This window comes from Apteryx rowi, unplaced genomic scaffold, assembly GCF_003343035.1.
Source record: "Apteryx rowi isolate R43461 unplaced genomic scaffold, aptRow1 scaffold_343, whole genome shotgun sequence".
In the NCBI taxonomy this organism is placed as follows: Eukaryota; Metazoa; Chordata; class Aves; order Apterygiformes; family Apterygidae; genus Apteryx; species Apteryx rowi.
The window spans coordinates 89382-113922 of record NW_020449897.1 but is presented as its reverse complement, the minus strand read 5'-3'; the positions used below and the strand labels follow the sequence as shown (position 1 = coordinate 113922).

General features: G+C 46.3%; 1 protein-coding gene across 6 annotated transcripts; it reads left to right on the top strand.

Moving 5' to 3' along the window:
- The first annotated feature begins 1210 nt into the window (after positions 1–1210).
- Positions 1211–23571, top strand: GTPBP1 (GTP binding protein 1). Of its 6 annotated transcripts, none has more exons than XM_026072493.1 (12): positions 1211–1424; positions 7182–7293; positions 9749–9929; positions 10968–11316; positions 11769–11892; positions 13817–13931; positions 14372–14516; positions 14655–14837; positions 15651–15786; positions 16398–16576; positions 17103–17300; positions 18889–23571. In XM_026072493.1, the coding sequence occupies exons 1-12, from the start codon at positions 1233–1235 to the stop codon at positions 18979–18981; spliced, it is 2007 nt and encodes a 668-aa protein (XP_025928278.1). In that variant the 5' UTR covers positions 1211–1232; the 3' UTR covers positions 18982–23571. The 6 variants fall into 6 exon arrangements, 5 of the variants coding, with proteins under 5 accessions (XP_025928278.1, XP_025928283.1, XP_025928282.1 ...); XM_026072496.1 differs by lacking the exon at positions 1211–1424 and adding an exon at positions 2794–2943; XM_026072495.1 differs by lacking the exon at positions 1211–1424 and adding an exon at positions 5320–5456.
- The last annotated feature ends 970 nt before the right edge of the window (positions 23572–24541 follow it).

The window sequence follows — 24541 nt, the reverse complement described above, 5'->3', positions numbered from 1 at the left end:
TTTGCTATAGGCAGAGTTGATTCCCAGCTCTGCCACTAATTTACTGCATAACCTCGGGCAAGTTAATTTCCCTGAGCTTCAATTTCCCTTCTATTCTTGCCTGTTTAATTAATAAGAGTGTTGAGTCTCATGCTGTGATAAATAAGCCAGGGCAATTGAAGTGGTTTACCGCCTGATGAATAAACATAAATCCTCTCTAATTTCATTTTATGCCAAACTGGAAACTGTGGTGGTTCAGGGGTGGATATGTGACCTGGTTGCACTCCTCCAGGAGGGGAACAGGCCAGACAGCTTCCTAGTACGCATGCACAGAGCACAGGTTCTACCCATACAGGTTCATCTACCATCCGACAAGTTGGAAACGCAAAACCCCTCAGCAGGGATTGAAGCTTCCTGGCAACAGCCTGGATTTTCTTACGTCCTTTGTGTAGGGATCTGGTATTTAGCTTCTCATGGCCCTCCCCCCAGCACGGGTGGAGAACCACTGGCTTTAACGACAGACCCGGGAACCGATCGCTCCCGCTGGGTCAGGGCCCCGCCGCCTCCGCGGAGACCCGGGCCGGGCAGCCGGGCCGGACGCTCGCAAGGCTCCGCAGACCTCGGCCGCGCTTTCTTCTCATGCTATTGGCTCACACAGTTGTCCGTAAAAAAATGACCTCTTTCTTATTGGCCAGCACGGGAGAGTACCCGCCTACAAGGGCACGCCCAGCCCACCTTAAAGAGATGCTTAGTCCCACCCCGTCGCTTGATCTTTCTTGTCTGATTGGCTGTTGGGGTTGCTTGTCATGAGAGCCTGCTCTCCTATTGGGCAGGAAGCGCCGGCCACGTCGAGAGAACTCTGGGGTGGGGTGGGGTGGGGTGGGGTGGGGTGGGGTGTGTGTGTGTGTGTGTGTGTGTGTGTGTGTGTGTGTGTGTGTGTGTGTGTGTGTGTGTGTGTGTGTGTGTGTGTGTGTGTGTGTGTGTGTGTGTGTGTGTAAAACAAGTTGAGCTGGCAGCGGGCCTCCCATTGGCTTCGCGCGCTTCTCGGGGGCGTGGCCCTCCTTATGAATAGCCGCGGTCCCGCCCACCGTTGTCATGGCTACAGGCTAATTGCCTTCTTCTCCTGCCGGTGATTGGCTGGGCGCGCCCGAATCCTCCGCGAGCCGCCTTGGCGGGCTGGGGGCGGGGCGGCCGCGCCTCCCGGGGCGGGGGGGGAGAGGAGGAGGAGGAGGAGGAGGAGGAGGACAGGGAAGATGGCGGCGGCGGAGCGGAGCCGATCCCCGATGGGGGGCTCCCCGGTGCCGGCCTGCATGTTCGCCCCGGAGCCCGGCTCGCCGGGCGGGGGGCCTCGCATCGCGGCGGCCGCCTGCCCGCTCCGCGCCGCCTTCGACGCCGAGGACGGTGAGGCGCTCAACGGCGAGCCCGAGATCGACCTCACCAGCAAGGTAGGCCCGGCGGGGGGACGGGACGGGCGGCGGCGGCCGCCCCGCCGGGCCCCGCTCTTCCCTCTCGCCGGCGGCCGCCCCGCCGCCTCGCCCCGGGCTGCCCCCCCGGTGGAGGGAGCGGGGCGGCCTGTCGGCCTGTCCCTCCCCTCCGCGCCCCCCCCGCCTCGGGGGGCGGTGCGGGGCCGCGCATCCCCCTGCCTGCGCGCCCCCGCCGGGCCCCCCGCGGAGGGGGCCCGGGGGTGAAGCCAGGCGCCGCGGGGTGCCTGCAGCCCTCTCTCCGGGCTGGGGCGGAGGGCAGAGCCGGCCCGCGGAGCCTGGCGCCGTGGGGAGGGGGGAAAAGCAAAAAAAAGTTGAGCTGGGAACAGTGCTGGAAGCGAGCTGCTCCCTGGCCGGGAAGGCAGGGTGCTGCCTGGCTCCTCTCCCTGCTCCTTCCCCTCCTCGGCCCCCTGGGGAAGCACTTACAGTGGGTGTTGCATCCTCTTAAAAAGTGCAGGGTTTGGAGCTGACAGCTGCTTTAACATCTCACTAACATTTTTCCTTTACGCTGAATCTCTTTAGTTATCTTTTGTGCCAGTTGTGCTAGTTCCCCGGGCTTTCTTCACAATCTTAAAAGCAGGTCAGAGCTTGTAACTTTTGAGCACAAGGGCTCAGCGGCAAGGGTGCCTTACTCTTGCAAGCCAGGCTGCAGCGACACAAAAAGGTTTGTCCACATTATACAGTTCTGTGCTAGGATCCAAATGACAAAACTGTGTGATGGTCTTGTTTCTGTCAGAATTGCTTTCACTTCCATCTTGTGGGAAGGTGCATTGTAGTAATATGTGCATGCCGAAGCCTGCCACGAACAACACTGATGGTCTTCCAGCTGCCTTATATTTTGTCCCAATTGGCTGGTCTCTCTAACAGTTTGCCCTTTGCTGCCAAGGGTTTGCATTATCCTGATGCCGTGTACTGCTCTGAAGCTTCCCAACAGCTTGATTTTGTCCACTTGTAATTATGTGCTTTAGAAGTTAGTATAGCTAGTGTTTCCTTCTAGTTCTCTGCCATCCCTCCTCTTCATGCTTCTAGCTGGAGTTGTTTCAAAGTCCTGGATTTTCTTTCCCTCTGCGGAGAAGCAAAGAGAGGGGAAGTCTGGTGTGTGGATGTAGAAATGTGTGGATGAATGAAATATTTTTACAATGTGGTGCTGTGTTAAAACAAACATTATGAAGATGTCTTATAAGACAGTAAAGGACAGAAATCAAACCTGCAGTATCTATTGAGCCACCTGTTCATGTCTTAATGAGCTGGACAAGATTTTGATACAGGATGCCAATATCGACCTGTGCTTTATCTTGGATGTGGCTGATGCGGAAGAGGGCACAGGAGGACTCTGAGGACTGTGTCACTGATTGTTGACAGCCAGGAACCTGCCCAAAACTCTGCGAAGAAGAGAGGCGGATGCTTTTCTCCCACAAACACCACTTGCGTTGTCAGCCCGTCTTCCATTCCTAGAAATCTGCAGGTGCTGTGGAGGTGACAGGTAAGCAGTTCTGCTTTATTGCAAGTTATTTGTGCTCCCTATGGCAGTATACACCTGCAGTCTTTTTCCTGGAGCTCTCATTCATCCCCATCTTGGATGAGAGCTAAGACCCCATGAGCTCTGCCCCATCTCTCCAAGTTAGTCTCCTGCTCTGTGCTCAAAACAACAATCCCATATGGTGAGAATGCAATAGCTAACCTGGCCTCCTCCTCCCCCTCCCTCTTCTCCCCTCTCCCCATTATCTTTTCTGTCTTCCCAGCTGAATTGCTGCCCTCTGCTTTTTGCTTAAAACAGTGGTTCCCACCGCAGTTTGTTTGCTAGCTGTTTCTTCTGCCCTGGTGTGACCCACCACCACTCTGTTATATACTTTTCTGCCAGTCCTGCCTCCTGTTTCCTCCCCCTGYCCCCAACTTCCCAATGCTTTCATTGTAAGGTGTGCTCTTTTTAGAGAAGAACACTTTCGGATTCTATTATCAACTACACCATGTCGGTTGATCAAGCAAACAATTCCATTCATCAGCACAAATTCATTATCGCATTGATCTTAATGGGTGTTTGTTTTCCCTTCAGTAAAAATACACTGCAGTAATAATCAACCTTCAGATCAAAAACATATCATGCAGAGCTATTAGTGAGGCACAAATGTTTTTTACTTATATTAGGTCTACACTGACTACAAAACATGAATAGCACTTGACATATGTGTGTCCACAGGAAATAGGAAGCAAAATCTTACATTACAGAAGGTGTGGATGGGAGACTGAAATATTGCAAAACACAGGGTTGCTTTTCCCCTAACTTCCCAAGGTGATGGCCTTCCAGCCATGCAAAATGTCAGGAGGGATCATTCCAACAAACATCAGCACTACTGAGCACACAGTGTTTGGTTTGCCCTTAGACTTTAGAAATAGTTTGTTGTCTCCCTCACAGAGAGGGAATGCATCTTTTGCTAGGACTGCCTGCAGAAGTGCTGATATAACCTTAGCTTGGTCTCATTGGTGTCTTGAAATTGCTGTTAATTAATACTGTGGCCACTTCCTTGCTGATGAGCAGTTCAGAATGGCACAGTCCAGCTTGCCTTCTGGAGTAAGCTCAGACAGCTGACAGCCTGTAGCTTCTACCCGTCTCTGATATATGGAGTTTCCCCTGTGTCAGTCCCAAAGCTAATCCGAGGAAAGGTGGGAAAAGTCTCCTCTCCCCAGAGACTGGGAAGGGACTTTAGAAATGGCATCAAACTTAAGACATTTTTTCCTGCTGCTATTATGAGAATAAAACAATAACTTGTTGTTACTTTTTTACCCTATAGGAAATCTGAGGTTGCTAGACCCACATGGCTCCTACTGTTAACTGCTCAATGCCTGGCAAAGTTGAAAGAACAAAAGCGAAAAATTTTGACTTTGAAAACCTCTGAAAAACAAGAATACGTAGTGCAAGCATGGAGGGGATTTCTCAAAGGTGAAAAGCAAAAAAACAGAGAGGTCAAGATGGAGGGCCTCTCTCTCACCAAGGAGTTGGCAAAGAACAGGCTCCCACTGTCCAGGGAGCTGGAGGAAAGGGATCTTCAAAACAGCAAATAAGGTCTTGCAGTGACCTAGGAAAAATGTAGAAATGGCTGGGGAGATGCAGAGGCAGCTCTTAGGAATACTGAACAGCATTGGAAGGTGCGATCCATGAAAGCTGCTACTTGTTCTGCACATCCTTCTCTTGACATCCCACTAAATCACATCAGCTGCAAGCTTCATCGGCCTCAGGGTAGGCTTCGGAGGACTTCTGCTGTTAGGGACAACAGTTTGCCACAGGAACACCTGTGCAGCACCTTCCTGCATGGCAGTGAAAGCAACAGGGTGGGGGAGCAGAATTCTGATCTGTGCAAGCTGAACATGCACGGATGCCATGCTGTTTCAGCCCCCAGCCCTCCTGCCTGGCATCATGAAGAAAGGCTGCAGTGAGCTGCTCAGCTGAAATGCCCCTGGTATTTTAGTCAACGCCCTGCCCACTCTCACTGCTGAAGCATTTGAACTCAGAAGAATGAAGCTGGTGCTCAGACTTGAAGAAACTGAAGTTAAAGTGTGCCTGTGATGAACCCTCTGTTATTTTATTGATCTTTATGAATACAAGAACCTATTCAGTAGATCCTCCTGTGTCCCTGAACAATGCTTGTGCATGAGCCTAAGCAGTGAGCCTGTCTCCTGTGCTTCTAGGAATTCTTGAAAGTGCTCACTAGGCAAAACAAGCCCTGCATGTCAACACACAGGCTCCCATTCCTGTCCTGATCAAGCCTCTAAATCGTTGCTGATTTTCCTCTCAGTAAATTTACATCCAGTGGTCTTTTTAAAAAAAAAAAAAAAAAAAAAAAAAAAAAAAAAAAACTAATAAAGGCAAAACCCAATCCTCTGTACCATCAAAGAGAGAGACTATGTAGCATTGCAGATCAGACTGCCTTGTTGCCCCTAGTGTTTTGCAGACCATGTCAAGTAATTCAAAGCCTTAGATAGGGCATGCATCTAAAGTAGGTATGTGAAGGCAATTGTCTCTTTTGTAGCTGTCTGTCTGGCACTTGCAGATACACGCATGTTCTGTGTGACTGTTAACAGTTGAGGAAAGTATTGCTTTGGCTGCCTTGAGCCTTTTAATTAGCACTTGCTATCTATGCTTCAGTTGTCCAGATGCATGCATCGCTATAATTTTGAAAGCTGCTTAAGCAGTAGGTATGGGCTTTTTGGTCCTATTACACCCATAACTTCTAATAAAGGGCTTCGTCCCCTATGATAGTAGAGGTAATTCCTCTTGAATGCACACTGTGGTGGCTGTGCTAGCAAGTCAGGCTCTCTAGGTAGAGAATATTGGGCAAGCTTGAAGATGTAAACATTGTGAATTGCTGTAAACCATATGTTTTAGGAAAATTTAATGCAGATTTCAGACTGGCCTTGGTGCATAATGGAGAGAAATATGTCTTTATGGTCTTGATTTGGTAATGTGTGTGTTAGAACAGCTAGTGAAAGTATGGATTTCATTGAGTGTTGTAGTGTGACACAGGAACACCTGCCTGTAGGGCTATCAGTAGGTGGTAGCCTTTGCAACTGCTAGTGAAAGAGCCTTTTTAACAACAGTACAGATCTCAATCACAACAGCTATTGAACTGCTGTGCCAGGGTGCTTGGTTGCCAGCAGATTTGTAGTCATGGAGGTAGCCAGAGAGCAAATAGCCATGTGATCCTGAATGGGTGATGAATGTCTCCTTGGTTTGCTGCTGCCACACTGCCATTGTGGTGACTCGGTGGAGGTCCCTGTGCGAGTGTCTTCAGCTGTTTGACAGCCCTCTGCCACAAATGGTGCTGCACAGAAAGAGGTTGTTTGGAGAAAAGTCCTTCCTGAAGCACCGTCCTGTTGTCCTCATTTTCCTCTTTCTTTCTGTCCACTTTCTCTTGATGCATCTGCAGGGAAGGGCCAAGGAAGTTGTCATTGCTGCAATAACTGCAGTCAAAGCTTGTTGGTGACACAGCTGCTGGCTTGCAAAACTGCAGCTCTCCACTGGTGAAATGTCTGACTGTGCTTGTACAATTTGCTTTATATGTCTGTCTGTCAGCATTGTGGTGTGAAGTACCTAAAGTTCTGTTAGGAATTTGAAAATAATCCTGATTTGTGTTCTCTCCTTCTCCTCTGTCCACTTGGAAAACAAAAGGGGAAATCATGTATGTGAAAGACTTGCAAGACACTCTAGGTTTTGATGCCTAGATGTGCTACATGGTGAGGTCTGGCTAGCTTCCTCTGGCTGTCCCATCATGCTTTGGGGAACAGCAGCACAGTGTGCAGTGGAGGCTGGTTTGAGTACCTAGCTAAGCTGTGGGGTTTTTTTGGTTTTTTTTTTTTTTTGGAAGAAAACCCTTTCCGTTTCCCTTGCATGGAAACATGTATTACACGAATGTAAGAGTGGGATGTTCACTTAAATGTGGCTTTAAAACATTGATTACATCAAAATGAGATGCTTAGTATTCTTATTTGCTTTGAAGTAAATCTTCCATTGTAAACAAACTCTGAGCTCTGACAAATAACCTCTTGCAGTGTCACAGAAAAATAGCTGTCAGCAAAGTTGCTATTTAAAAAAAAAATGACAGAAAGTGATCTTTGAAAAAGAGCCCTCCTTTTTCAGTAAAGTGCATTGATTGATTGTCCTTATGACTGAAGCTGATTTTGAAACTCTTTGCTTGACATCTACAAATTGAATATTTGATCTTTCAGCTGGTGATGGTGAGTCCAACTTCAGAGCAGTATGACAGTTTGCTCCGGCAGATGTCAGAGAGAATCGATGAGGGATGTGGGGAGACAATTTATGTCATTGGACAAGGATCAGGTGAGTTTAGCTTCCTCTGGAAAACAACAGGGAATATCAATGTTATGAGAAAAGCCTAGTTCATCTAGCTGGACTGCTGATGAAGGTAGGTTCCAGAAGAACTTGGAAACCTCCATGAAATATAAGAGAACATATAAGATAGATTCTTTTTCCATTCCTGCCAGCAACTGTCTTATCTGGAAGAGCTGTACATACTTTTCATATAAAATCATAAAGTTCTTTTTTGTAATAAGGCATAAGTTGTCTGGGCATGCCAGGAGAAGGTGAAGGATCTGAAATTACAATACCAGTTTGGATATGATGGAGGTCATGTTATGTCTGCTTTTGTTCGCTTCTCCATTAAAATAACAATACTCTTTTTTTTACTGCACAGGAGGGTAATTGGAAATACTTCAGATGGCCAAAATATCTGCTACTGACTTTCTCTGGTAGTGTTTCCTAGTTTTTCTGTACTGTGTATGGGAAGGTTTTCCTTTTCTAAGCATGATGCCTTTAATGTCACATTCACTAGGGGGTGACTGCAGTCATTTGCCTTTGTAGATTTTCTAGTTTAGTGCAGGTTGCCTTTTCTTTGTTCTTTTTCACAGTTCAAATATTTGCATTTGATACTGATGAACAATATTGAACGTGGCCTTGCTTAGAAATAGAAGTTTCTTTTCTGAATGCAAAACAAGTTGTCTAAGGCTATCATAAGGCAAAATGCATGTTTTGAATGTATTAAATATCTGTTGGATATCAATTTGTTATGACCGGGAGTTCTACTATTTACTAAGTTTGGGGAAGAATACAAAATACTGGGCTTCAGTGCCAGAGTTGGCTGAGGTAATGGAGGGAGAGAGATACATTACCTCAGAACTGTGTTTGTTGGGTTTTCTTGGTGTCTTGCAAAGCAGCCAATGCAGAAGAGAAGCCAGGATTAGATGCCCAGTGGTCACCCAGCCAATATCACAGGTATAATGCTCTTGCATCCAAGCAAGCTTCCCACGTGTGGTCTGATTCCCTGGCATTTGGGATAACCACATCTGCAGGGGAGATCTAGCTAGTTGGGTTAGCAAGTACTTTCCCTTCTAGGATGTCTCATGAGGAGGTTGATGGGTGGTTGTGATGAGGTACTTAGAATTAGGCATTTATTTCTTAAAATATGAGCTAAGACATCTGACTTCATTTCAGRCTACTGAATACTTGAGGAAGATAGGGGTCTTTTCTGTAGAGCAAGGCTATTGGGACATATAGCCTAAAGGAAAAAGTCTTGATGTTCTAGCCAAAGTCTCTTTCTCACTCACTATGAATGTCTATGATTTTGATCATCACTGATACCCAACTCAGAAGACTGTGGGGTCAGTGAAGACTGCTGGGTGGCTCACTGCTTCACCAGCATTGAGCCTTCACTTTCATTTCAGCTCTTTTCTCTCTTCTTTCCCCTACTTTTCATTCCACTTCTCTAAACCAGGACCCAACCCTGGTGCCTTTTGTTTTCTCCACCATCTCAACAACTTCCCAGTCTCGCCCAACAACTCTACTTGTGCAAACTGCAGTTACTGCTTACCAGCTGATGACACAGCCATGCATGCGAATGACTACACAGCAATAGCTCTGGTCATCCAGGTGCTGTGTCTTTCTCCACTTTTTTTTTTTTTTTTTTTTTTTTTTTTTTTTAACCCAAAGAGGAGATCCTGGTATGAAGTCTGTACAGCTTCTTAGCACCTGGGGTAGGAGAGCAGCTGAGAGATGTGGCAGCCTTTAAGCTGCCTAGGCAGTCACCACCAGCTTGCCCTGCCTGTCAGCTCTTTGCTTGGGAAGGCTGTTGAGAGGCAGCAGTAGCTCCTTGTTTTTTCCTGGCCTCCTGTGTACTTGGCAGCATTTCTTTCAGGTGCCAGGGTGAAAGCGGTGAGAAAGGCCAGAAACATTGTTTTAACTGAGGTGTGTGGGGGCTAAAGAAATTGCTATGCAGGCCAAACTTGCAGAAAAATGGGCTTGGGATGTGGTTTTATAAAATAAGCTGTTTAAGTTGGTCCAACTGCCACTGGTTAACTATGGTGATATTTTAGTCAGAACTCTCCTTTTGTTAATGCTTTTTCTTCTGTTGCAATGGGAGAGAAGATTTTCTGTCTGACTGTATGAAGGAAATTGTACACAAATCACCCTTCAACATGTGAAGTAAGCAAGTTAGACAGAAATGAATCTTTCTTGCCAAACCCTAAGTTTTATTTGTAGTAATTGTAAAGAAAACTCTTTTAGATGAAAGATGGTGCCTTTCTAATATATTTTAAGACTTAAAGTGAAGATCATCTTTTTTCTCTTGGGTGAAGGGTGCTTAATCTGTTTACATGGCTGATGCCTCCAGTCCATGTGTAAATCCTGATCAGTGTGAAAGTCCCCAACAGAATGAAATTGCTGCTGGCTGTTGCAAGGTGGTGCTCACTGTCTGTCCTTTGCTTCCTCAACCTCTTACTAGATGGGACTGAATATGGTCTGAGTGAGGCAGACATGGAAGCATCCTATGCTACGTTGAAGAGCATGGCAGAGCAGATTGAGGCGGATGTGATCCTTCTGCGGGAGCACCAGGAAGCAGGGGGCAAGGTGCGCGACTACCTTGTTCGGAAACATGTGGGTGACAACGACTTCCTGGAGGTCAGGTGAGGAGCCGGGTGGAGACAGGGTTAGTCAGCACCCTGGCTGCATTTTTACCATGTGAGCAGCCAGTGATGCTGAGCCAGCAATGCTGACTGGAGTCTGGGTGTTGTAGCCACCCCACAAAGGGAATTGAGCTTGACCACTCCTTGCTAATTAAATCTTTTTGTTGTTGTTGCTGTTTCTTTTGTGTACAAACTGTTTGTGGAGATTTGCCTGTGTTTAGTTGAGGGCTGTTGTTGTCTGGGTGACAGCTTCATGGTTTTGGGAACTTCTGTGTGCTTAAATCCCAGCAGGGACTCCTGTGTATATGTGTGTGCATGTATGCATGCTGCTGGAATAAAATTCTTGTGACTAATGATTCAATTCTATTCCAAGGTTGCAGTGATCCAAGTCACCTTTTAATGGACATCTTATAGCTTATATAATGCAGTTTAAGAGTCTGCCCAGACCTGAATGGAATGGATTTTCCAACATTTGCCAACAGTCGTAATGGCCACTTTTATCGGAGACAGGAAGGAGGCTGCTATAGGAGAGGCTATCCCCCTAAAAGTGGTTCCCTTGGTCAAGGGTGCATTGTTGTATGAGCCTTGCCTTTTCTGGGAACAGAGCAATTGAATTTCAGTGCTTTCTGTAGTATCTCGTGCTATTGCAACATGAGGAAGATGAAAAAAGCAGAGGTATTCTAAGACGACCAAGCTGGGATTTAGACTTTTCTTTTGAATCAGCAGACTACATGTGTTTGACTGCAGAGATGAGGAATTGGGAGAGATTTATAATGTGTATAGCATTAAGCAATCCCGAATTCTACTCTCTGTGTCCCAGGCACCAGTGATGTGTTTCTGCAATCTTGATTCAGAGCCTGGGATCTCTCCTGTTAACTAACAACCTCTAAAGAATCTCTGCTGTGCTTGTGAAGATTTAACGTTTTTGAACCTCTGTTTGAATGTTGGTGAGAATAAAGTTAAATATTTGCAGGACCAGTGGTGTGTTTTCTTTCAGGTGTCAGATTTTACCAGGTTCCTTTTTCCTTTCCCTTCCAGGGTAGCAGTGGTTGGAAATGTGGATGCGGGAAAGAGCACACTGCTGGGTGTCCTGACACATGGCGAACTAGACAATGGCCGAGGCTTTGCTCGGCAAAAACTCTTCCGGCATAAGCATGAGATTGAATCAGGCCGCACCAGTAGTGTGGGCAATGATATTCTGGGCTTCGACAGCGAGGGCAATGTGGTGAACAAGCCTGACAGCCATGGTGGCAGCTTGGAATGGACCAAGATCTGTGAGAAGTCCACCAAGGTCATAACTTTCATTGACCTCGCTGGTCATGAAAAGTACCTGAAAACCACCGTCTTTGGCATGACCGGCCACTTGCCTGACTTCTGCATGCTTATGGTATGTAGCAAGAAAGATGGTTAGTACCAGCAGGATGATGTTCACAGCTCTAACCCTTCAACTTCTTTCCTATTGCAAGGTCCCTGTGGGGCTGTGCAAGAGGCAGCAATTTCCAGAGGTGGAGAGCAGCAGCCACTGTAGGGATGTAGCCAGGACTCTGAGGAAAGTGCCCCAGGATTGTCAGTCACACTGACATCCAAGATGTATGATTCTTGGAAAAAAACAGAACACCTTGTTAAAATTGAGGAGAAATGAGTCCTTACTAGCTGCATGTCTACTCCTACCAGTATGTCCAAAAGCAGCTGAAAAGAGCTGGGTCTGTACGTGTAGTCCCAGTGATGCTTCGGCAGCCTAGGCACAACCTACTGCATATATGACACAAGACCTTCTCTGTAACCCAGCTCATTGCAGGAGGAACATTTGCTTTACCATATCCTGTATTTCTGGTGTAGGTTGGCAGTAATGCTGGGATTGTTGGGATGACCAAGGAGCACTTGGGCCTGGCGCTGGCACTCAATGTTCCTGTCTTTGTTGTGGTGACCAAGATTGACATGTGCCCTGCCAACATCCTACAAGGTAAATGTAGCTCTTTCAAGGGTGTTTCCTACCTCCTGTTTGCTGTTGCCTCCTGCTTGGATTGAGAAATTATTGCTAGATATTAGATATTAGAGAATTATTGCTTTTTGCCTGGTTTTGACTGTATCTTAAATACCTTCTAGGAATCCGTCCTTCTCCCCTGCTCATTTTGCAAGGCAGTTCCCTTGCAGTTATCATTTCCAAATTATCCAGGTGTGGGGAGCTCAGCTGGGCAACGAAAAAGTTTGGGGTCGGTGTTCTGCTTTGTCTCTGGGTATCCAAATGTGGGGGGATACTCTGGATGTTCATTTGAAAGCTCCTGCTTTTCTCTTTGCCCACAGTTTGAATGTGATCTTAAGCTGTGATCAGACTTGTTCTCTGGCAGCAGCTAGGTGAAGAGGTGGCTGCTCTCAGCTGCTGGTCACATCCTGCTCACCTGGACGCATCTCAGATTTGCTGGCATATGTACATATCTGTCCAAACAGCCAACCAGCACTTAAATGGTTCAAAGCAGCTGCATATGTGGGTTTTGGCAGTAGGACTGAAGTGGACACAGACTGGGAATGGCAATGAGCAGCAGGGGCTAGCAACAGCTTTGTTCAGCACCAGTTAAAGCAGTACCTCTAACCCCAGCATTGGCCCCTTGCTTATACTTGACATTTTTGCAGGCTGTGATCAACTCTCACGTTTGAATTCTCCTGACTGATTTGTTTCTTACACCTTCAGGAACATATTGTGATTACTTGAAGTAGTGCTTATTTTGAGTAGCAGTCTTGAGAATCAGGAAAGTGAATGCTCCCAGTGCTGTCTGTACTCTGTTCATTTTTATAAAAATCCTAAATGTGTTTTAGTAAACAGAAGCACGTGATCAAAAGATAATCTAAATATCTCTATTTATAATAGATGTTTGGCAAATAAATATAAGGCCTGGCCATATGATCAATAACTAGGAAGGAAGGAGAATGTTTGGCTGAGGGTGAGGAGAGAAGAGTTGCTCTTGGGAGAAGCCACTCCAGTGTCATGTTCTGTTTAAATTAAATAGACACAAGATTTGGCTCAAGTGTATCTGTGAAGACCAGATGGCATGATTAGATGTTTGTGTTTCTGTACCCAAAACATTACTTTCCCATAGACATTCATTAGTTCACAAAAATCATCTAATTGGATGACAATTGCAGAATATAAATGATTTGCTGTTTTAAGTGCTTATTAGCCTTTTTTTCCCTCATCTATTGCAAGGTTCTTTGCAGAAGACTTATTTTCTGCTGGTGCGTCAGATATTGCCCCTGCTGGGTGTCAGCTATGAGGCTTAAACAGAAAATAAATTTAAAAGAGGCAAGAAACCGGAGTTGGGAACCAGGGGATTTGTCCCAAAACAGTTATTTCTGGTTCTGGTCCCCCTGCATTGTCCTAGTCTGTGGTGATGATCTTTACCACTTCCATGCTTCTCTAACCTTCTAAGGCAGGTTGGTTGCCAGGGAAAGTGCGTTGAGGTTTGTTCGGGCAAAACTGAGTTCTAGTTCACATGTTCTCAAGTACTTCAATTCTGAGTGCTGCTGGTTTTCGTTAAATTTAATATAAGAACTCCTTTATAGGAAGAAGAAATCTCTTGCAACTGCTTAAAGCTGCTTAATAGACAACTGTAAAACTGCTTTATTGTATTGCACTTGTAGATGCAAACATGTATGTCTGTTCATGTACAGTGTCACTTGGCAGCAGGCTAGCTGGAATGAAAATGAAGCGATAGAATGTCTCCTAAGTCCCACGTTGGCTGCAGCAAACACGTAGCCTCACTCACACGCATTTAGCCACCTTCTCCAGTCTGTTTGTGACAAGAGTACCAGTCTCCCTTGGGGAAACCCAATAAAGGCTATTTGTAATGTGGGGAGATGCTGCCCTAACAATGTTCATTTCACCCTTTAAGAAACTCTGAAGCTGTTACAGCGACTGCTGAAGTCCCCAGGGTGCAGGAAGATTCCCGTCCTGGTTCAGAGCAAGGATGATGTCATTGTAACAGCCTCCAACTTCAGTTCAGAGAGGTAATGGGAGTAGTGGAGAGTTGTTTGTCTTTCGGTCCTACTTGGAGACTGGGTGAGAAGATATGGAAAGAGAGTCCCATCATCTAGATGTGTTAAGGTTGTATTTGCCCTGTGGCATTTTGATTGCATGAGAATGTGTTGATTCTGAGATTGACCTGCTAGTGTTCCCCTGTTTGAGACATAAATGAGAAACTGCTTCAGGGTATTCAGCTTCCCTCAATCCTGGATCCTTATACCTTTTTCTAGATGTCATTAGGAAGATAGAGACAATGTTGCAGGGTTTCAAACATGCGATGTTGCGTACCTGACTTTGCTTGCCAGGTTCTCCCTTCCTAGCACTGTGTATTGAATTCAGTCCAAGATTTTGGATGTCTCCCTACACTTTTAATCCCAGGCAAGAAGGCCAACTAACTCCTTTTGTCATCAATTTTCCTCTGCAGGATGTGCCCCATTTTCCAGATTTCAAATGTCACTGGGGAGAACCTGGATTTGTTGAAGATGTTTCTTAATCTCTTGTCTCCACGGACCAGTTACAGAGAAGAAGAGCCAGCAGAATTCCAGATAGATGATACTTACTCTGTCCCGGTAAGGGGCCTGGTGTTAGAAGAATTTTCCGTTCTGTGTTTTCAGTTGAAGTGTGTCTTGCCTAGAGAGGGAGTTCTAGAGCTCTTCTGCTAGTATGGTTCATTAACCTCAATTACTGATGTTTCTTTTTTGGCATAGGGTGTAGGAACAGTTGTGTCTGGGACAACACTAAGAGGCCTAATCAAGCTAAATGACACCCTGCTGCTGGGGCCAGATCCTCTTGGCAACTTCCTACCTATTGCTGTCAAGTCCATCCACCGCAAGAGGATGCCTGTCAAAGAAGTGCGCGGAGGCCAGACTGCCTCATTTGCTTTGAAAAAGGTGAGATGTTCTGCTCTAGTCCCCCAGAACAGGAACTATGTTCCCAATTTCAGAGTGCTCTTGGAGTTCAGCTGCAATCAAACTGCTTCTGCAAACCTCAGCTGTCTCATTTTGCAGCATAATAAAATCATGAAGACCCTCTGTAGGTCCCATGTCCTGATTCTTCCACCTGACTGGTGTCAAGTAATAGCAGTGGGGCCCAAGGTAATGAGGAATAGCACTGGAGATCTATAAGAAAACAGAGGTGTTGTAAGAAAAGTCTCCCTCTGTGCTTGCAACTGCATTAGTGTCCTGGGCAGGATAATTACAATACATGTGTTCTAAACTGTTAGGACCAGATCTGAATTTTAAAAATTAGCAAAGGTTAGTGCAATTTCTCTTGTGAAAGGCTTATGTCAGTAGGAGCTGCACTGATTTTAAGATGATGTAGCTTAAGCTATATCAAACTCCATGTGTTCAAGCCTATCGCTTTGTGTTAGTGGACATTGCGCTTTTGGAGAGATCATCTATTTGGGTAATGTGCAACCAGAATGCATATTTTGCTTTTAGAAAAGCAGTGAGTTAACACTTCTCTCTGTGTCCAGCATTCCCAGCACTCTGACTAAAACTTCCTCAGAAACTTCACTGAACTTTATTTTTGCAACCTATGCATAACATTGTTACATGCTACTAAACAGTTCTTGCTTTGCCTTTTGGTGGGCATGAGTTAATATCTGTGAAATCCCTTGGGATCCTTCTGGGTGCACTCAGCAAGAGAAGCAATTTTTTTCCCAGGAGAAACACGCTCAGCTCTTTTGTGTCTCTTCTTTTTAGATCAAGCGTTCTTCCATCCGGAAAGGCATGGTAATGGTGTCCCCCCGCCTGAACCCACAAGCATCATGGGAGTTTGAAGCAGAGATTCTGGTACTCCATCACCCCACCACCATCAGCCCACGGTATCAGGCCATGGGTATGTGTCTCACTGTTGTCTAATATTCTTTGTTTCCCAGCAGTAACAGTTTACATCGGCTCTAGTCTAAAGTTATTTTGCTCCTGATGGCTGTGTCAACCTGAGTATAAGCCACAGTTCCTTGTATTAACTTCCCCAGCCATGTGTTAGAGAGAGGGCAGGGAGCTGATAGAGAAGAGCAGGGTAGGCTGTAGGTAAAAAGGAGATCTGCGACTCCAAGTGTACCCGGAGCCTGTTTGAGCCAGGTCTCTGTGGTGCAGAACTTCTTCAGCTTCACGTGCTAAGAGACTCATTTGGGGTCCTCTCCTTTAGCCCAGCTGCTAGGTGTGTAGGGTTCTGTTGAGGGTCCCTCAGGAAAGTCTTCATTCTAAGGCAACTGCTCTAGCTTAGACGTGTGTTTGGGTTTTGGTTTTTTTTTGGGGGGGGGGGGAGTTGAGGACCAAAAAAAGGCAGCCATGTGACGCATATGGTCTTTGGTACACAGTAGACTTTTTCATTTCATACTCAATGCTGTTAGCTATAAAGTAGCAAGAGCTGCCTTAGATGTCTGTCTGAAGCTTTTTTCACTAATGGCACTGGCTGTTGAAAGCCTTTGTGCATTACATTTGCAGTGCATTGTGGCAGCATCCGCCAGACGGCCACGATTCTCAGCATGGACAAGGACTGCCTGCGGACAGGGGACAAAGCCACAGTGCACTTTCGCTTCATCAAAACCCCAGAATATTTACATATAGACCAGCGGCTGGTCTTCCGTGAAGGCCGCACCAAAGCTGTGGGTACCATCACTAAGGTAAAGGCTGAAGAGTTTAATTTTTGCCCATTAGCTACTTTTGGCACTGAGAAGCCAGGAGGAGAATCTGGACAACTCTGGAGAATCGAGGGAAGAGGCTGTCCTTCGATGACAAATGTCAGCCCTGACACGGGTTGCAGATGACCAATGTGCTTTGCTGTGTGATGACTCTTGGAAGGTGTGAATGAGAGAATGAGAAGGTGGGGTTGTGTCAGATGCCTGTAGTTCTTGGGCTTGGGCTCTTTCTGACAGCTCATAGCTAGTCCCTTTGAGTTATGTCATGGAGAGTTGAGCATCACCTCAGCTGAATGGAGCTTGCAGCCCTACAGGAGTTCTTGAGGGCAGCTCAGGGGCTCATTGATGGGTCAGCTTAGGTTCCTTTGAACAGCTGCTGCCTGTGTTGTTCTCCTAATGGCTCTTGGTAGCAATTCTTTTGAGGCTTTATATTAAAAAGCAACACTGAACCTTGCTGAACTGCCCCAGCTGTTTTAATGCTGCTTTTGTCTTCTCTCTTTGTAACATGCAGTTACTCCAGACCACCAATAACTCACCAATGAACTCCAAGCCACAGCAGATAAAGATGCAGTCAACAAAGAAGGGAGCCCTTACGAAACGAGAAGATAGTGTGCCCCCAGTTGGGACAGCAGCTGGGGGCCCACCAGCTGGGGATGAGGCCCCCTCAACAGCTGCAGCGCCATTGACACCTACTGCCCTGCAACCACYGGTAAGTGAGGGAAGTATCATGTCTATCCTAGCTGTTTGCATCCTGTCTTCCAGCTGTTGGGGGAAGGACGCTCTAAATTATAAACATTATCCCTTCACACCCTTGCCCTCACCTTGGGACTCAATGTGTGACAGAAACAAATAGAAAGATGAGTAGTCTCACAGCAGGAGTCAGGATTCTCTGATGACTGGATGACTGTTCATAGCCAACCTTTCAGCAGCTAGCAGCTTAGGATCATAGGTAATTCAGGTGGGAAGACAAGCCAACCTCCTGCTCAAAGTAGAGTTAGCGATGATGTCAGACCAGGTTGCTCAGGGTTTTACCAGTTGGATCTTGAAAAACTCCAAGGATGGAGACTGCACAACCTCTCTGGGCAACCTGTTCCACTACTTAAATGTCCTTGCAGTAAAAGAGCAATCTCTTTCTATCCAGTAGCTGTACTAGTAAAGTATCTAAGAGCCAGAGTTACAGAATGGGACTCTGCTGTCCACATGAGTAATAGAACCTTCCTACCCTAGAGAAACTACAGTCTAAATAGTGATATCCGGCACAGGTCATCTGCCTTCTCAAGGAAGCAAGATGGAGATGTCCAAGGTGAAGGAAAGGCCTTTCTCTTTCTAGCTCTAAATATTTAGAAATTTGTCTGATTTGCTTTGCTGCTTAGGACTTCTCAGCTTGTGTGAGAAGGATACCCAGCCTTTCTGGTCTGAACTTGGCTCTAACTGCAAGCTTTGGGAACTCTTTATCAGCTTTATTGCGTGGTCTTCTCCTTTTAGAATACTTATCTAGTAAGCAAAAGGTTCAGAAACTGATTCTGTCAAGTGACTTAATTTCTTAGTCAGTGTTCCTCCCCTTAATGTTAACTGTCTTTGTTGCCCACTGTCAAATCTCACCACCTTCTTGAGCCAGGCTAGCTGCTGGAAGAGGGCCCTATGGCAGGGGCTCTCTCCCTTTGCGTATGCCTGTGGTTTCTTTCTGATCCCCCAACTCCTTGTCTTTGTATCATCGCCCTGGTTGTAAGTAATGCTCCCATTTTGCTCTCAGTGCTTCATTTTATACCTTCCTCAGAGTCTGTGTTGCTTTTGCTCTTGCTTATCTCTGTCTCTCTCTCCTTGCTGCTTCCCCTCAGCCTGCACTGGATGAAGAGCCCCACACCCGTGAGGGCAATAAGGTATTTCAAACCAGCTGTTCAGCTGCTTCAAAAGAGAATGGTGGGCTTGCTGGTCTGAGTCTGGGAACAGGGTCATGTTAGCAAGAGAGTCCTGAGCAGGGGGGTTCTCCTTCCATTCCCTACAAAGCTGAGGGAATTCGAGGCCTCAGTTTCCCAGATGCTGAGCCTCACAGCTCCCACTGGCTCTCGTGGGAGTTAAGCGTTCAGAACATTGGGAAATCAAGTCCAGCTTAAAGGACCAAACTTCATGGTGTGTCTGTCTGTCTCTTTTCTCCTTCCTGCAGTGGCAGGAAGCTGATCAGTCAGAAGTGTCCTCATAGTTTCTGGATGTGCATTATAGTCTGTTTGAACTCCTGCTGTGTTGATACTCTGATTCAGCAGTCACTGCACACTAAAACTTCTCTTCTTGTTTTTCAGTCAAAAGTTGGAGGAGGAGGCCGGCGACGTGGGGGTCAGCGCCATAAAGTGAAGTCTCAGGGAGCCTGTKTGACTCCTGCCAGTGGCTGCTGAATTTCTTACCCCTCCTCCCTCTGAGGAATTCCTCCCCTTCCCTTCATTTCTTATCCAAAAGATCCAGAGCAGCTTAAACCAAAACCCATCCCAGCTGATCTGCTGCAGAAGAATCTCCTCCCTCCTCCCCAAAGGAAATGAGAGAGGAACATAACTTATAAGCTAATGAAGGTGATAAGACACACAGAACTGAGCAACTGACACCTTCCTCCTCCCCCTGTCAACACATTTTTTTTACATCATGAGCTTAGTTTTTATTCTTATTAGTTTTTATTATATTTTGTGTGCATGAAGATGCAAGGAGAGTCTGAATAGAACTGAGAAGAGCCAGTTAGCTGCCTCCCTCCTCCCTCATATCACTCTGTCTAGAGGACTTGCTGCTCTTTCCTATATGCTGTCTCAGATCCAGGGGCTGTCAAACACCTGAAATTTCAGGCTTGCAAGTGTTAAAACATGTTGCCTAGGATGGCTTCATATGGCATTGATTCCTCACCTGTATGGTCCTGTGCCAAGTATGTTCTGGACTCTCCCCATCTTAAACTGTTAAGTGGGTTAATTTAATGTTGTAGTGACTGAAGTTTGAAGGTAAGGAAATTCATCAGATGAAGGTTTAAGAGTGAAACTGGAAAGCAGTTCTTGATCTTAAGCTGACGTATCCTATACCAAATATCTTCAAATACATTAAGAGCAGTTAAGATTTTAATTAGAGACAGGATTAAATAGGAAGTCATTTACCCATCCTGTTCCCCTTTCCACCCTGCTGCTTTTCCTGTTGTCTGTTCAGTGCGTAYTGGAGCAAATCCTACCTGCCCCTCAAGGCTGTGGCAGCACAATTAACAGTATTAAGAATATGGTGCAGGAACACTTAGTCYGTCCCTTGAGTCAGAGGAAGAGCCTTCTCACCTTGACGGACAGTGATCACAGGTGGGAATATACAGAACAGAGGCAGCAGGCAAATGTTACCTTCCTGTAGCTTTGCCTACTCCAAGATTTCCCACCTCTCTTCTGGAACTCACTGGCCAAACCATGCCATGACAACTCCTACCTTGGATTTGTCATCTCTCCTCTTGGACAAAGAGGGCAATGATGAATTGGTACCAAACTTTAAAAAAGTACTTTCAGCTTTGGAAGTGTGTGGTAATTTTTCTTACTTTCATTTTATTTTTTTTAAATAAGTTCTGGCTTCTTCAGGAAGGCCCCGCAAGGACACTGTATGAATTGACTTGATATCAGTATCATGTCTTTTAACCCYAGGCTCTGTGAGTGATCAATTCCCTGCTTGTTCTTACCTCTTTTCTTCTATCCCTGCCTCTTCACTTTGCTCCCTGCAGGACAAGGCTTATCCTCTGCAGGCTTGTGGTGAGCAATGGGAGTGTATTAATGTCTTGAGGGAGGAGATGGTAGTATAAGCAAATTGTTGCTCTCCACTGCATGTGCAGTCAGCCTCAGTTTCTTTGTTTGAGGGTCTCCTCCAATGAAATGCTTTTGATTAGGGGAAGACTTTAAAGTTTCTGCCCCTCTTTAGAGGGTTGTTCCTGTTTCCCTCTGTGGCAATTACCAGAAGTAGGGAGTTCATTCCCTTTCGTCTTGTGATTTGAGATGGGTTTTAAAACCAGCTGAGCAAGAATAGGCTGTAAGGCTCTGGGGAGAGAGAGCATGTCTTGATGCCAGTATATCACTCCAAAAGCATTAAGCAATGTGGGAGAGGTGAGGAATATGGATTGGAGATGAGAGTACTTTGCCTTAGAGACTGTAGTGGACTGAGCATTGGTGGAAGTAGGGAGATTAGACAGTCCTTTCCAAGCTATGTGCCTAAATACCAGTGCCCTCCTGGGGGGGAACTATAGGCGGCTACAACACTAATAGCACCCACATTGTGAGGGGGTGTGAAGTGTGGCTAGCAGAGCATGAGGGCTTGGTCCATTTATGTTCTGGCTCTGTAGCAGCATCAAACTGCATCTGATTTCACTGCCCTCTGCTTCTGCGGGGAGCAGAGAGCTCCAGGCAGTTTTCTCTTTCTCCATTCCTTGTGCTCCAAATGAAGGAGACTGCCGAGACTAGAAGAGGATTTACTTCAGTTCATGTGAAGGAGGTGGTGTGATCTCTCTTTTGTGACCAGCATTCAAAGATCACTCAGGCTGATGTGATCTATAAAATAAATTTTAAAAAAGTTTGTTTGAAGTTAAAATATGTCTTGTTGCTTTTTGTCCCACTGGATAACCAGTGCTTGCAGCATTCACACTGAAAGCCAGAACCAGAGTGCTTGTCTGGCACCACACTCCTCTGCTGGATATGAAAGGAGGCTGCATTTGTAGTGAAGGCAAGGGAGTGACTTCCACAAGAGTGCTGCAGTTGATCCTCTGCACAGTCCCTACAGCTTCTATTTTGCTTAAGGTTTAGCGCTTCTTGGCGGTGAAGTGGTGAAATGAGAACTCCTGCATGCTTTGTGTGTGTGTAAAGCACTGCCATAGCAAATCATTTGGGGCCAGCTCCAGCTGAGACACTTTGTCTTACTACAGGATGGAGGTTTTGCACAGCATTTTTACTGCCTGTATAAACTTGTGCTCAGTGGGCCCTCACAGTGATCTGCACCTCACCTGTTTCTGTAAATACAGTGGGACTCTCCAGAGCTTGGCACTGGCCTTTTCCTGCTTCCTCGGTTGATCTCAAAGAAGTGGTTCACGAAGGCTTTTCCTGCCTTTCCTAACACTGGTAAGTGTTGGCCTGGGAGCTGATGGTAGCCAGACCAAAGGTCCATGCAGCCCCTGTCCTTCTGCTATATCTGGCATTGCAGGCACCTATGGGGAGGAGAGCACACCTCCAGCAACGTGTCTGCTATCCCTGGGTGCTTGCACTTGAGCCCTTGCTCCTCACCACCCAGTGCCCCATCTCTTTTCATTGGCTGTCCATATAACCTGATGCCCCCCCTCCCCTGCTCCCCACCCTGTTTTTCTGTGGCCCTCCTCCTCCCAGGGAGAACCAGTGAGGACAGTGTCCRGTACAGAATAAGCCTTCCTCTAGCATGGCCTTCCTCTGAGGAATTGCTGGAAATCCCTTGATGTGGAGTCTGCCTCTGGCCCATCCTGTTCAGGTAGACACTGGTGGGACTTCCCTTGCCTCCCAGAGTCAGTCTGTTTCCCTTTTTGTAGCCATTTTTTTATACTCCTGGTTAACTTCCTTAATCTGAGTATAAAGTACTTCCTTCTCACCTGTTTTCAGCCTGCTGCTGAGTAATTTATATTCTGTGTTAAGGAAAAGAGTAATGTATAGCTAACCTTAATTGTGCTTTGTGTCAAGCCTTGTCCTCAACCTGCCTGTTACCCAAGCCTCATTTATGCCTCTTCACTGCCCAGCTGGGTTCAGCTCCTGCCTGTGACAAGGTGGAGGACAGAGTGGCATCCAGAACTGTCTTGGGCACTGTGGGATGGATTGAGTGTGCACCATAGCTGGGCCTTTGTGTTCAGCATGACAAACTCTAAGCTTAGCAATTCCTGTTGTAAGCACTGTGCCAGGTGGATAGAGGCGAGTGCTACAGGGAATGCCTGAAAAGTGCTGAGTGAAGACTTCACCCTAGCACAAGAGCTGTGCCTTCCCTCCAAACACAGAGCATGGTCACAAAGTAAATGGGGATTGCAACCTGGATACCAAAGGCTGGGGCAGCAGCTGAGTCAGTGTCATAGCTGCTGCATGGCTATGGTCTGTCACAGACCCAGACCCCTGCAAGAAGAAGCCTATTTTGAGTCCTCCAGGATGSTGCTGTTTGATTTAGGTGTCCCAAGAAATTCAAGGTTGGAAGAGTGCTTCCAAGCACTATTTGCATTCCAGAGACTGCCACATCACAAGGTGAAAACTACTGACCTAGAATCTGGAGGCAGTGTGAATATTTAGCAGTGTTCACGTGTGAATAAGGTAACGCCTCTTTGACGGGTTAGCTTGAACTTCCTTGGTCAAACTGGCATTAGGCAAGCCTGTTTCCTTATGGTGGTTTAGAAGCAGTAGGTCATGCTGGAAAGTAAGGATTTGGTAGGAGTAGGGCAGGAGGTTTATCCGTTCAGGAGGCAACTACTTGTTGGTTATAGGCTCTGCAATAAGTTTCAGAAAAGAAATTTAAAACCTTGAGAAAAGCAACAGCTGGAATCTTGCACAACTACAAGAATAGCTGTATCTGCTGGATGTGTATCATTCTCACCAGCAAATGCACCTGCAAAACACCTAAAAGGCTATCAACAGTTTTGATATAATTTATTTTTCTTTTTTTTTTTTGCATAGGCATAAATTACAATCTGTTGATAAAAAATAAAATCAACAAAACAATGCAGCATTTGCAACAGGCTACAAAATCCAATACGAATTCATCTCCTACCCTGTAACCGCCCATTTATGCAGGGCTAGTTTAAACACTTGTATAAGACAAACCAAGAATGAGGGAAAATAAAGGAGGCAAAGGGAGTAAATAAGGGAAGTCTGCTCTGACAGCTGTTTCATTTCTCTTGTCTCGCTGTGTTCATCTTGTGTATCATCAGCACTGGGCTTAAATAGCCCTGGGCTAGGAGATGCACCAGGCTGACACAGCAGTATTACATGCCCTCTTCTCCCTTGCTGCTGTAGAGTGCAGGAAAAAGGTTACAGAAATATTGCAAGCTGCTGCTGGAAAGGCAGCTGGGTGGGGACTCTGTGTGGTTGCTCGCGCTGCAGTCCAGATCAAATACAGAGCTTAGAGCCTGAAAAACTGCACTTAACCTTTCAGTGCCCAAGCTCAGCATGCCCAACCAGGTACCCCAACCCTGTCAGCACAGGGAGGGCCCTAAGATCAGCACTAACTGCTAGAGAGAGACACATAGAAGACAGGATTTCCTCTCAGTTCTGTCTCCAGGGTGTTCTACCGCCAACTGGCAGAGACTTTGAGCTTTCTCCTGCAGGGACCCACCTTTCCTTTCATCATCACAGGACATGAGCAAGCTCCTTCTGTTAAAGCATGGGGCTCCCTGCCCCTTGGCTAGTGGTTAACACAGCCTCAGAAGGAGTAGAGGCCCTGCTCCAACTCCATCCTCAGGGGAAAGAGGCCCCATTTTCCTACCTCTCACCAGGGTGCCTTATTTATAAAAAGGTCATTTTTCTTAGGCATGTGCTCTCCACCCTGACTGTCCAAACTGTGCAAGGAAAGAGACCATGGGCCAGGGAGCCAGAAGGGATATGAGAAAAATGGCTTTATAGCCTAGTGGTTATGGTATTTGCTCAGAAAGATACAGAAACCCTGGTAAAGAAGGAGCGTTTCATCTCTGTGTACCAGCACTGTTTCTCATTAGATAAAATACAGAAACAGCTCTGCCAAGCCTAGGACAGGTCTAGGCATTCACAGCAGTCTAACTCTGTGCACACAGGGCACTAACAGGAGACATGACTCCAAGGCAAAGCAGGCAGCTGTAGGCAAGTTTAAAATAACTTTGGCTGTAGCTGCCAAAAGTTGTCTAAGCTCAATATAGGATAGAATTTATCTCCTCTGGATCTGGCTGTGGGTCTGCCTTCTCCTGGCAGCAGAGGCCTGTGACGCTCTAAGAGA